This window comes from Lacerta agilis, chromosome 11 (assembly GCF_009819535.1).
Source record: "Lacerta agilis isolate rLacAgi1 chromosome 11, rLacAgi1.pri, whole genome shotgun sequence".
NCBI classification, from domain to species: Eukaryota; Metazoa; Chordata; class Lepidosauria; order Squamata; family Lacertidae; genus Lacerta; species Lacerta agilis.
The window spans coordinates 41958510-41972149 of NC_046322.1; the positions used below are offsets into that span (position 1 = coordinate 41958510).

General features: G+C 39.0%; 1 protein-coding gene across 3 annotated transcripts in view; it reads left to right on the forward strand.

Moving 5' to 3' along the window:
- The window catches only part of APC (APC regulator of WNT signaling pathway), a 58155-nt gene extending 46879 nt beyond the window's left edge, over positions 1–11276 (forward strand). For 2 of the 3 annotated variants that reach the window (XM_033163641.1, XM_033163642.1), the window contains exons 13-16: positions 545–622; positions 1363–1479; positions 2011–2225; positions 3434–10001. In XM_033163641.1, coding sequence (XP_033019532.1) covers positions 545–622; positions 1363–1479; positions 2011–2225; positions 3434–10001 — 6978 coding nt within the window. Of the gene's footprint in view, positions 1–544; positions 623–1362; positions 1480–2010; positions 2226–3433 lie in introns of all 3 variants that reach the window. The other variant, XM_033163640.1, reaches the window with a different exon arrangement.
- The last annotated feature ends 2364 nt before the right edge of the window (positions 11277–13640 follow it).

Here is a 13640-nt window from a genome sequence, read left to right on the forward strand (position 1 = left end):
GATGATCAAAGCATATTGCTCTGATTTTGTACCAATTACAGTGGCTCACTATTTGTTTCCAGGCTAAATTCAAAGTGCTGCCCTTGATGTTTTAAAGCCCTAAACTGGCTGGTCCCTCCACTTCCCATATGAAAGAGAATTCCATTCCACTACAAAGGGCCTACTCTATTTGTGTGCCCTTGCCATCTCAACTGTAGTGAGGAGAGAGTTTTCTCAGTTGTGATGCTCAGATAGTGTAACAGCTTACCTAAAGAAGTGTACATTGAAGACCATTTTATTCCAGCATGTGCTCAACTAACTCTGTTTCTTTTATGAATGTTTTAAATCACTGTTATTTATTAGTTTGTTCTTTCACTATGAGTTTGTAAATTTACTGTTTTAGCTTTGTGAGTTTTAGCTGTGAGTGCACTTAGTATAGAAAAGTTGGATAATATTTTTCATGTTGTTTTATGTCCTTTAATTCTGCTTGTAAATAAAGTAACTTGTGACCTGTCGAGATACTGCTTAGTAATTTGTTTCGTCATCTCCCTTTCTCTTTAATCAGGCTACATTGTGTTCTATGAAAGGTTGCATGAGAGCCCTTGTTGCCCAATTAAAATCTGAAAGTGAAGATTTGCAGCAGGTAAATATTACTTGTAGAACTTTTATCCTACTGTGTATTGCGTAGTTTTTCACTTTTTCATTAAAGAAACTTGATTGGGGCATCTTGATAGAACTGTACGACTTCTAATGTTAAGTGAAATTCGGCAAAGCCCAAGTATTTTATGTGTTCCTAATACAAGTTGATCCACATAGTCTGAAAGTTCTTAATTTGCATGTATTTTATTTATATGCAGCTTTTCCAACAAAAAACAATGCTCAAAGTGGCTTAACAACAATGAAACAGGGATGCATTTCAAACAAACACTACAAAAACATTTACATAATAACATAGCAAAACAGTATCAGGTATAATAACAAGATTAACTGAAACAACATACAGCATCTTATAGCAAAAGTAACAAGTTTCACAGTTTCACCTTAGTTCTAGTAACAGTCTTCCCATGATGTGCTCACAGGGTGGGGTTGCTAGAAACACCCCTCCAATTTGTAATTTTACCACAGATACATAGAACTTGGAAAGAGTCATTCCAAAATATTCATCAGAATATTTGGAATCATATGTAGAATATAATTTCAAATGAAACCTTTGGGCTACTGAATTGAGCTAAATTTAAAATGAAACCCAATACATTAAATAGCTTGTTATCATGCAAATCATGCATCCTAGACTGTTTCCTGGCAGTCAGCATGTATTAAAGGGTAGAAAACAATAAAGTTAATAAAGCAGATTGAGCTTTTTTATTTTTCCATTTTTTGCAGGTCATTGCAAGCGTGTTGAGAAATTTGTCTTGGCGAGCAGATGTGAACAGTAAGAAGACACTTCGTGAAGTTGGAAGTGTGAAAGCACTGATGGAGTGTGCTTTGGAAGTTAAAAAGGTTACCGCAAAACCACATTTTTCAATATTTTAAGTATATGAAATTATTATTTTTTGTTTCCTTATTCCTTATTAGAAGAAAACTGTAATTACTCCTTCCAGTAGCAAACTAAAATACGCACTAAAATTGAATGGTTTTGTTAGTAACATTGGATACAATCCTCTGTTTAGGTAGACGTAATTCCCACTGGATTCAGTGAGGCTAACTCACTAATAATTAACATTGGAGTGTCATTCTTTTATATGCAGCATACAATGAAGTTGTTACCACTAGCAAAATAAACACTAACTGGTCTCACTAACGGAAGTGCAACAGGGCTCCCCCCCCTCCATGTGCCTCCTCACATTGTGCTCATGTTTGTAATAGTGTTGGATTCCTCTCTTGGTTTTTTTTTACCAGCCCCTCTCCAGATTTATAATTTTTAAGATAGTTAACATTATACCACTGGAATCATAGTGTCAAAACATTAATTTGTTTGGTTTAAGGTTGCATTTCAGCCCTCTTAATTCAGTGTTCTTGCTCTCTCTGCAGGAATCTACCCTAAAGAGTGTATTGAGTGCTTTATGGAATCTGTCTGCCCACTGCACTGAGAACAAAGCTGATATATGTGCTGTGGATGGTGCTCTTGCCTTTTTAGTTGGCACACTGACTTACCGGAGTCAAACAAATACTTTAGCTATCATTGAAAGTGGAGGGGGAATACTGCGTAATGTCTCCAGCTTGATTGCTACAAATGAGGACCACAGGTAAGTGTGCCATCTAGTTACCTAAGCAATAAGCCGATCATTTCATGCAAATTGCTGATGCAGCAGATGACATTTGCTGGAAGGAGGCAGAGATTATGAGCAAAGTTATACTTGATACATAAATTATTGCTGCAGTGTTGTTGTTAGAAGCCCACTGCTCAGATAGCTGCAGCGTAAGAATTTTCTCTGGAACATAAGTAAGCATTTTATTTGGTAAGAGATTCCTGCGCTGCTTGTGATAAAAAATGGTCCCAGTTTTACAAATATAAGATAATATAACAGCAGTACATGATAAGCACTGATTTCAATAATGTGATTTGTACGGCACAAGTCAACTTTATTTTAGTTTGTTAATATTGGATAAGCCTATTTAAAAGTATGGATGTTCTTAGCTGAAACCTTAGCTGAAATCCAAAGGGATGCATTCTGCAGTCACATATGAATGCACACATCTTTCACTATAGCTGGAACACTCTCAGAAAAACTATCCCCGTAGGTAATAGAGACCCTTCAGAGTGACATCCCATGCAAGTGTAAGGGTCTGTTCCCAGAAGGCAATCTCTGTGTGTGTGTGCATATGAAAAAGCTTTATATTGTATTGAGTCTCCCCCAGTTTTGGAGGTTTGCTGAATTCTTTGGTGGCATTGTCCCCTGTTCAAACAGGGCACATGGTTTTGGAGAGTGGTTTGGGGGCAGCAACATTTGGGGGCTCTGGGATATTTTGGAGGGGGAAGGGAGTGCATACTATGAAAAACAGGGGCAGCTTCTAGAATTTTTAAAAAATTCACAGCAGTGCTACTGGGTTGAGCACCAGCAGGAGCGGAACTTCCTGATGCCATCCTGGCAACTTGTAAGTTGTTTTAAAAAACAAATTAAAAATGGGGTGGGGAAGGGGGGGAAACACAGGAAGCCATCTCTGTCACTGACAGAATCTTCCTTCCCCTCTGAAACATTGCCCAAAGCAGAATAAAAGTTTCTACCCCAGCTTGCCATTTGAGCCCAGGTGACAGATTGGGAGCAACAGTGTCAGTATTATCCCACAAACAGTTTCTGTACACAAATAGTCGTTATTAGATCCTGGTTGTTAAGTGAATTTATGCTAATGCCTATTTATAGGATTTTGGACAACATTATTAGCAGGAAATAAACATAGACACTTTTTTGTCTTTCATTTTGTTAAAGTGATCTCACCTTTTTTTAAATTCCAGGCAAATTCTAAGAGAGAACAGCTGTTTGCAAACCTTGCTGCATCACTTGAAGTCTCATAGTTTGACAATAGTCAGTAACGCATGTGGAACCTTGTGGAACCTCTCTGCACGGAATTCAAAGGACCAGGAAGCGCTATGGGACATGGGAGCCGTTAGCATGCTCAAAAATCTCATACATTCAAAACACAAGATGATAGCTATGGGCAGTGCTGCAGCTCTAAGGAACCTAATGGCAAACAGGCCTGCGAAATATAAAGATGCTAACATCATGTCTCCGGGTTCAAGCTTACCATCTCTTCATGTTAGAAAGCAAAAAGCGCTGGAAGCAGAGTTAGATGCTCAACATTTATCTGAGACCTTTGACAATATTGATAACTTAAGTCCCAAAACTTCTCATCGTAATAAGCAAAGACACAAACAGAATCTGTACAGTGAATATGTTCTAGATGCTAATCGACATGAAGATGGAGTTTGCAGATCCGAGAATTTTAATAGTGGCAATGTAACTGTACTTCCACCATATTTAAACACTACTGTACTGCCTGGCTCTTCCTCCTCAAGCAGAGGAAATACAGAGAGTTCTCGATCTGACAAGGACAGGAGCTTGGATAGAGAGCGTGCAATGGGATTAAGCAGCTATCATTCAGCAACAGAAAATTCTGGGAGCTCCTCTAAACGAATGGGAATGCAGATCTCTACTGCTGCAGCCCAGATTTCCAAAGTGATGGAAGAAGTAAATATGCATATTCCACAAGAAGAGAGAAGCAATGGATCTGTAACTGAAATGCACTGTTTGCCAGAAGATAGGAATGCTTTAAGAAGAACAGCCACTGCCCATTCTCACACAAATACCTACAACTTTCCTAAATCTGAGAACAGGACATGTCCTGTGCCTTATGCAAAAGTGGAGTATAAGAGAGCTTCTAATGATAGCTTAAATAGTGTCAGTAGCAGTGATGGCTATGGTAAAAGAGGACAGATGAAGCCTATTGAATCTTACTCTGAAGATGAAGAGAGTAAATTTTGCAGTTATGGACAGTACCCTGCTGATTTAGCCCATAAAATACACAGTGCTAACCATATGGATGACAATGATGGAGAGCTAGATACTCCAATAAACTATAGCCTAAAATATTCTGATGAGCAATTAAATTCTGGAAGGCAAAGCCCATCACAAAATGAAAGATGGGCAAGACCTAAGCACATAATTGAAGAGGAAATAAAGCAGAATGAACAAAGACAGTCCAGAAGCCAAAGTGGAGCATACCCTGTATACGCTGAGAGCAGTGATAATAAACACATGAATTATCAGTCAGCTTTTGGACAGACAGAGTGTGTATCTCCTTTCAGATCAAGGGAATCTAATAGTTCAGAACAGAACAGAGTTACCTGCAGTCACGGAATAAATCCAAAAGCAAACCAGTCCATATGTCCAGTTGATGATTATGAGGATGATAAGCCAACTAACTATAGTGAACGCTACTCTGAGGAGGAACAGCATGAGGAAGAAGATCATCCAACTAATTATAGCATAAAATACAATGAAGAAGAGCACCATGTAGACCAGCCTATTGATTACAGTCTCAAGTATTCAACAGACATTCCTCCTTCCGCACAGAAGCCATCTTTTTCTTTTTCAAAGAGCCCATCAGTACAGAGTACTAAAACGGATCATATTTCATCAAGCAGTGGGAATACATCAACCTCGGCTGGCTCAAAGAGACACAACCAGCTTCATCCAAATTCTGCTCAAAGTAGAACTGGTCACACTCAGAAGTCTGCATCCTGCAAAGCACCCTCCATCAACCAGGAAACAATACAAACCTATTGTGTAGAAGATACACCAATATGTTTTTCGAGATGTAGCTCTCTGTCATCTTTGTCATCAGCTGAAGATGAAACGGGACGTGAACAAGCCACACGGGCAGGAGATACGGATAACTCTCTGAAGATAGCGGGGATGAAAGAAAATAGTAGGAGTCTGTCTGCAGCAGGTACTGTAAATGAAACCTCTTCAGCCTCGCAACACATTAGAACAAAATCAAATAGACTTCAGGCTTCTAGTCTATCTCCTTCTGATTCAGCAAGACACAAAGCTGTAGAATTTTCCTCAGGTGCCAAATCTCCTTCAAAAAGTGGTGCGCAAACTCCTAAGAGCCCACCAGAACATTATGTGCAGGAGACTCCACTTATGTTTAGTAGGTGTACCTCTGTCAGTTCCCTGGATAGTTTTGAGAGCCGTTCGATTGCTAGCTCTGTTCAAAGCGAGCCTTGTAGTGGGATGGTAAGTGGTATTATAAGCCCAAGTGACCTTCCAGACAGTCCTGGGCAAACAATGCCACCAAGCAGAAGTAAAACCCCACCCCCTCCACAAGCAACCCAAGTAAAGAGAGAAACAGTCAAAACAAAAATACCCACCACTGAAAAGAGAGAGTCTGGGCCAAGGCAAACAGCTGTAAATACAGCTGTTCAAAGAGTACAGGTATTGCAAGATGCAGACACTTTGTTACATTTTGCTACAGAAAGTACACCAGATGGATTTTCTTGCTCATCAAGCCTAAGTGCTTTGAGTCTTGATGAACCGTTTATACAGAAAGATGTAGAGTTGAGAATAATGCCTCCTGTACATGAAAACGACCATGGGAATGAATCGGAACTTGAACAGCCAAATGACACAAAGGATAATCAAGAGAAGAAGACAGAGAAGCTCACGGAGACTGAAAAGGATATCCTGGATGATTCAGATGAAGATGATATCGAAATATTGGAGGAATGTATTATTTCTGCTATGCCAACAAAATCTTCACGTAAAACCAAAAAGCCTTCACAGATAGCTGCTTCAAAAATACCTCCACCTGTAGCCAGGAAGCCAAGCCAGTTGCCTGTATATAAACTTCTCCCTTCTCAAAGCAGATTGCATTCTCAAAAACATGTTAGTTTTACACCTGGAGATGATATGCCACGCGTGTATTGTGTTGAGGGAACGCCAATAAATTTCTCAACGGCTACATCGCTGAGTGATCTCACAATAGAATCACCACCCAATGAATTGGCTAATGCAGAGACAGCTAGTACATTGATGGAACCTGCAGAGTTTGAAAAGAGAGATACCATTCCCACAGAAGGCAGAAATACTGATGATGCTCAGAGAGGGAAAAAGTCAACTGGGACTACTATTGCATTAGATGATGACAAAGCAGAAGAAGGTGATGATATTCTTGCAGAATGCATTAATTCTGCTATGCCAAAAGGGAAAAGTCACAAACCTTTCAGAGTGAAAAAGATAATGGATCAAATCCAGCAGGCATCTACATCCTCATCAGTAGGTGCCAAAAATCAGCTAGAAGTTGAGAAAAAGAAACCAACTTCGCCAGTAAAACCCATACCCCAAAGTAATGAGTATAAAGCACGCTTACGAAAAACCACAGAGCAAAAAAGTAATTTTAGTAGTGAAAGAACCTATACAGACAATAAAGAGACAAAGAAACAAAACCTTAAAAATAGCTCAAGGGACTTCAATGAAAAAGTTCCAAATAATGAAGAGCGTGCAAGAGGAAGCTTTGCATTTGATTCCCCCCATCATTACACTCCAATTGAAGGAACCCCCTTTTGTTTTTCACGAAATGACTCTTTGAGTTCTCTAGACTTTGATGACGATGTTGATCTTTCAAGGGAAAAGGCAGAACTGAGAAAGGGGAAAGAAAGGGAAATTAAACCTAGTACCAATGCAGAACATCAATCTGCAAGCCAGCAGTCAAGCAGTAGAATGCAAGCTTGCCAAAAACACACTCCAACAGGAAGAAAGCAACCCAAAACACTGGTGCAGAAGCAAATTCCATTCTCTCAGTCATCTAAAGATATTTCAGAAAGGGCTGCAGCTTCCGATGAGAAAACACAAAATTTTGCAATAGAAAATACTCCCGTTTGTTTTTCTCGCAATTCATCTCTGAGTTCTCTCAGTGATATTGATCAAGAAAACAACAATAACAAAGAAAGTGAACCCAGAGAACAAATGGAACCATCTGATGCACAAATAGAACCAAGTAGACCACAAGTTTCTGGCTATGCTCCTAAATCATTTCATGTTGAAGATACTCCTGTGTGTTTTTCAAGAAACAGTTCCCTCAGTTCTCTTAGTATTGACTCAGAAGATGATCTTCTACAGGAGTGTATTAGTTCTGCCATGCCTAAAAAGAAAAAGCCTTCTAGAACAAAATCAGACAGTGAAAAAAATAGCTCTAGAAATATGAGAGGCATTTTGGCAGAAGACCTGACACTAGATTTGAAGGATATTCAAAGGCCTGATTCAGAACATGGTTTCTCACCAGATTCAGAAAATTTTGACTGGAAAGCTATTCAGGAAGGTGCAAATTCTATTGTTAGCAGCTTACATCAAGCTGCTGCAGCAGCATCACTGTCTAGACAAGCCTCATCAGACTCTGATTCAATCCTTTCATTAAAATCTGGAATTTCCTTAGGATCACCCTTTCATCTTACACCCGACCAAGAAGAAAAACCTTTTACTAGTAATAAGGGTCCAAGAATTATTAAACCAGGGGAGAAGAGTACACTGGAAACGAAGAAAGTAGAATCTGAAAATAAAGGTATCAAAGGAGGAAAGAAAGTGTATAAAAGCATGATCACAGGTAAAGCTCGTTCTAATTCAGAACTTACAAGTCATTTGAAACAGCCTTTGCAAACCAATATGCCCTCAATCTCCCGAGGTAGGACAATGATTCATATTCCTGGAGTTCGAAATAGCTCCTCAAGTACAAGTCCTGTTTCTAAAAAAGGGCCTCAACCAAAGAGTGCAACCTCCAAAAGTCCTAATGATAACCAGACTTCTACTAGTTCTCCCAGAGTAGCCAAACCATCTGTAAAACCTGAGCCAAGTCCTATATCCAGACAGCCATCTCAACAGGGTGGATCAAGTAAAGGACCTTCTAGATCAGGATCTAGAGATTCCACACCTTCTAGACCACAACAGCAACCCTTAACCAGACCTCTGCAGTCTCCTGGCCGAAATTCAATTTCACCTGGCAGAAATGGCATAAGTCCCCCTAATAAACTCTCCCAGTTGCCACGAACATCTTCTCCGAGTACGACTTCCACTAAGTCTTCTGGTTCAGGAAGAATGGTATACACCTCGCCAGGCAGACAGATGAGCCAGCAAACTGTAGGAAAACAAACCGGATTGCCCAAAAGTACCAGTGGTATTCCCAGAAGTGAATCTGCCTCAAAAGGATTAAACCAAATTTCTGGTATCAGCGGATCAAACAAGAAGCCTGATGTATCTAGAATGTCATCGGCCAAATCCAGTGGGAGTGAATCTGATAGATCAGAGAGACCTGTTTTGGTCCGCCAGTCAACTTTTATTAAAGAAACTCCAAGTCCCACTCTAAGAAGGAAATTGGAAGAGTCTGCCTCATTTGAATCTTTGTCACCTTCCAGACCAGATTCTCCTACACAGTCCCAAACACAGACTCCAGTTTTAAGCCCATCCCTTCCTGATATGTCTTTATCTACTCATTCAGCCATCCAAACTGGTGGTTGGCGAAAGTTACCTCCTAGCCTGAGTCCTTCTTTGGAATACAGTGATGGGAGACCAACAAAACGGCATGACATAACTCGGTCTCACTCAGAGAGTCCTTCCAGACTGCCAATTAACAGATCGGGGACTTGGAAGCGTGAACATAGTAAACATTCCTCATCACTTCCTCGTGTGAGCACCTGGCGTAGGACTGGAAGTTCTTCCTCAATTCTTTCAGCTTCTTCAGAATCCAGTGAGAAGGCAAAGAGTGAGGATGAAAAGCAACATGTAAGTTCTTTTTCTGGACTCAAGCAATCTAAAGAGAGTCAAGCACCAACAAAAGGTACTTGGCGGAAGATTAAAGAGAACGAGATTCCTCAGATAATGACAAGTCCTCCTCAGAATTCCTCACCAGGTGCTACCAATGGTTCTGATTCAAAAACACTCATTTACCAGATGGCACCTGCCGTCTCAAAGACAGAAGATGTTTGGGTGAGAATTGAGGATTGCCCTATTAATAATCCTAGATCTGGAAAATCTCCCACAGGGAACACCCCCCCTGTTATTGACAGTGTTTCGGAGAAAGGGAATGTGAATAGCAAAGATCTTAACGGAAAACAAAATGCAGGGAATGGGAATGTCCCTGTTCGTTTAGAAACCCGCCTGAATTCATTTATTCAAGTAGATAGTCCAGACAAGAAAGGAACTGAAACGAAACCTTTGCTAGGCAACCCTGCCCCTGCCCCAGAGACTAGTGAAAACACTGTTAATGAACGTACACCATTCAGTTCCAGCAGCTCAAGCAAACACAGTTCGCCCAGTGGTGCTGTTGCAGCAAGAGTGACTCCTTTCAACTACAATCCAAGCCCCAGAAAAAGCAGCGTGGATAATAGTTCCAGTTCCTCTCGGCCATCGCAGATACCAACACCAGTGAATAACAGCACAAAAAAACGAGATTCAAAGACTGAAGGTACAGATTCAAGTGGTGCCCAAAGTCCTAAGCGTCATTCTGGATCCTACCTGGTAACTTCTGTTTAACAAAGAATTTTCATGTGTTAATGCTATATGTGGAACTTTTTAATAAAACTATACAAAGTTGGGGTTTTCCTTTTGTAAATAGCTTTGATTCTTGTAGAGGGTCCTTGTTCTGGAAGCCATATTTGATATTCTTTGTCTTCACTAATAATATTTGAGGGAGTCCCAATTTATTATTTAGCAATAAAATTGCTAAAGCGATTATATTTGTACAGTATGTTTTACATATATTTAATTAACATCCCATACCTTTAATTGTTTAGGTGGGGTGGGGGTGGTGGTATTCAGGAAAGATGAACAGAGATTAAAAGAGAGAAATCTATTGCTATATCACTCATTTCTAGATTTGCAAAATGACTAAACTACATCAGGGAGAAATTGGTATTTATGCAAAAAAAAAAGTATTTGTGAAGCCACTTAACCTTATAATTAATCATGTGGCTGTGAAATTCACAGTAATATGGTTTCTGCTGAACAAGCCTGTTTTTTCTGCATGGATAGAACTGATGGTTCATTTTCTGAAACGATGATAAACATTTCTGTGGTCACATAATGTGCATAGATAGTTATGGTGTAATGATTTACCTTTTGGTTTTGTGCTCTGAAAAAAGAAGAAGAAAAAGGAAAATCTGTGTATGTGTAACACTTGAACAAAATTATTTTACCAGAACTAGATTTTAACTGACAGTAGGTAGGACTTTTGCTATGCTGTAACTTGTTGTATATTCTGGTATTTGAGGTGAGATGGCTGCTCTTTTATTAATGAGACATGGGTGAAGTCTCAACAGAACTAAATGAACATTTCAGAATAAATTATTGCTATATGTACATTTTGTTGTGTGTTACTTTTGCAGTACATAAGAAATCGATGTTTTAGTATTTTTGAGGAATATTCGTATTATGTATTAATGCACTTACTCAAAAGGCTTGTTGGGGATAATCTATATTACATTGAAGTCAGTAGAAATATTCACATCAATTTTAATGGATCTGGATTGCATCCACTGTTACAGACACTGGTACCCTTCCAGTTTATAGTTGCTGTTAATAGACTCATGTAAATCTATGGCATTCAAATCAAGCATTGGGGTTTTCAGTTGAGATTTTAATTGGTTCCAGGTACAGAAAGAGGCTTAAAGTAGTACTTCCACACACACACACATATACATACATACACAGCTTAGAGTGCTATTTGGTGTACAAATAAGAGTTTTTCAGCTTTGAAAAAAATGGGGAAGGGGGTTAAGATTGGTAGCTTATTTCAAGTGTGTGGCTTTTTTTAAAAAAGAAATTGGGTAATACTTTGAGACTAATATACTAAATGCAAGTGTCTTATTAGAAAATAAGATTTGTACATTAAACCACTCTACTTTGGTTTAACTCTAACTAACTTTGTATTCACATATGCTTTGTCTTAAGAGACCTTCATTAGACTGTTTACAACAGAAGTACTCTGCTAAACTTAAGTGCCTCTATTCAAAAATAGCAAAATGCGTGTACACGTGATTACAGTAGTAAGCAAGTCAGTTTTGTGTCTCAGGCTGGTTTTCATTATTAAAATCGTACATGTAATTGTTTGATAGAAGGGTTCATAATCTGCTGACAAATGTCCTCAGATATGCCATCTTAACTGTTGACATTGGGGGGGGGGGTTCTTATTGTATGACACACTAGAGAAAATGATCTTGTATCAGTTATAGTTTTCCAAAACGTGTTAATCTCTATATTAAGCTAAAATGATATTAACAAATAACATGCATTTTCAATCAATTATGCGGTCCAGTTGACACATCATGCTTTACATTAAGAGGGCACAATGCAGCAAGCCTAGGGCCCACTCACTCTCCCCTATCTTCTGGCATGGGTGCGAGGAGGAAATATGAAGCTTACATTTTTGCTTTTGATTAGCTACAGCTTAAGTGCTATATCCAAATCCTAAACTGGTAAATCTTAACTATGGTTAGTGAAAACAATCCAGCTTTGTAAACTGTGTTTTGAAGTTGGCTTGTTTCCTCTACCCATCATTAAGACTATTTACACATTGTCTGGGTTTGGCTGTCATGGCAAGCTGCAGTTAGTCTAAAACATAAATGACAATTTCTGCATTCCTCATAGCAGAATGCAAGGCCAAGGCTTTCTGTAGTTCATCCTTGTAACTGTAAACCATGGTTTAATATTACCATAGATGCAAACACCTAATTTGACCCCCCCTTTTTTTTAAATGGCACATAGATGAGCTGATTAATCCAAAAAGGCTTTTTAAAAGCCGGTTTACAAGACAGTAAAAATAAGTAAGCTTACATGTGGGATATCTCTTAATTAAAATTATTGTGTAAGAAAATATGCAGCTCCCTATTCCTGATTCTCCATCAAGACTATATGGGTGGGATTCACCTGACAAACCTCATCAACGAAAGCCCCACACAAGGGCTTACACCAGGCATGGCCAAACTTGGCCCTCCAGCTGTTTTGGGACTACAATTCCCATCATCCCTGACCACTGGTCCTGTTAGCTAGGGATGGTGGGAGTTGTAGTCCCAAAACAGCTGGAGGGCCAAGTTCCATGCCTGTCTTACACAATGGGGCTTCACCCCCTGACCCACATGCCCCTCAGTTGGCTCTGGTGTGTGTGTCATGAGAACCCCCAGAACAACATGCATGTGGAAGGGAGCCGGAATTGATCTGTCTGATAAATGGATTCACTTGTGCAGGCAAACATTCGTCTTAGTGTGACATTGAATTCCACTCTATGTGTATTTATTACTTACACTTTTTGCCTTTTTAAATGGGCATATATAGTGGGCATACCATATTGGTAGACTATCTTATGTGGATTGATCCCTGCCTATCTTACAGTTTTTATGATACATTTATGTATCTGTTTTGGTGTAACTTACGTACCACATCCAATATGGATTAATCAATAGAATCAGTATTTGTTCATATATATGATTCCCTTCCATTTCCCTTCCCACAGCTGTTAAAATGGGGAGCACAGCTAGGGAAAATCCCACCAAAGGAGTTGCATGTATCCTCCATTGTTGACTACCAGGCTTGAATGGCTACTTGACATCACTGATGCTCTTAAATTTGTACTTGCTAATTACTGCTATTTTTACTTCTAATGAATTTAATCACTAGTTTATAGGTCTGATGCACCACACAGTATGGGCAAAGCCAAGTCAAGAAACTCAAAGCATCTTCTTTTCAATTCCATTGACTCTCTTAAAGCTTTTCTGCTTCTACCCTGAGCTCTGGAACTGAAATTCTCCATTCCTTTGATTAGGTGTGAGTCACTGTACAAGCCAAGAGCTTTCTTTTCTGTAATTAAATTCTGACTTCAACTGAAATAAAATGAAATTAACTAATAATTTGATGAGGTTAATTTCATCTTTTTTTTTAAGCCCAGGAAAACCAGAAATGTGCAAAGTGTCATGTTCAACTTTTTCTTTTTTACAATAAGTTTACCTTTAGTTTCAATGTATGTGGCATATAGACATATTTATTTTAAGGCTGTGACCATATCTGTATTTTAACCCTATTATTGCCCATACCTTTCCTTTTAAGATTATTCATTGAACTGTGATTAACTTGAGTCTTCAATGAAATAATTTATTGTTGCAAGTTATGTACTTTATCTTT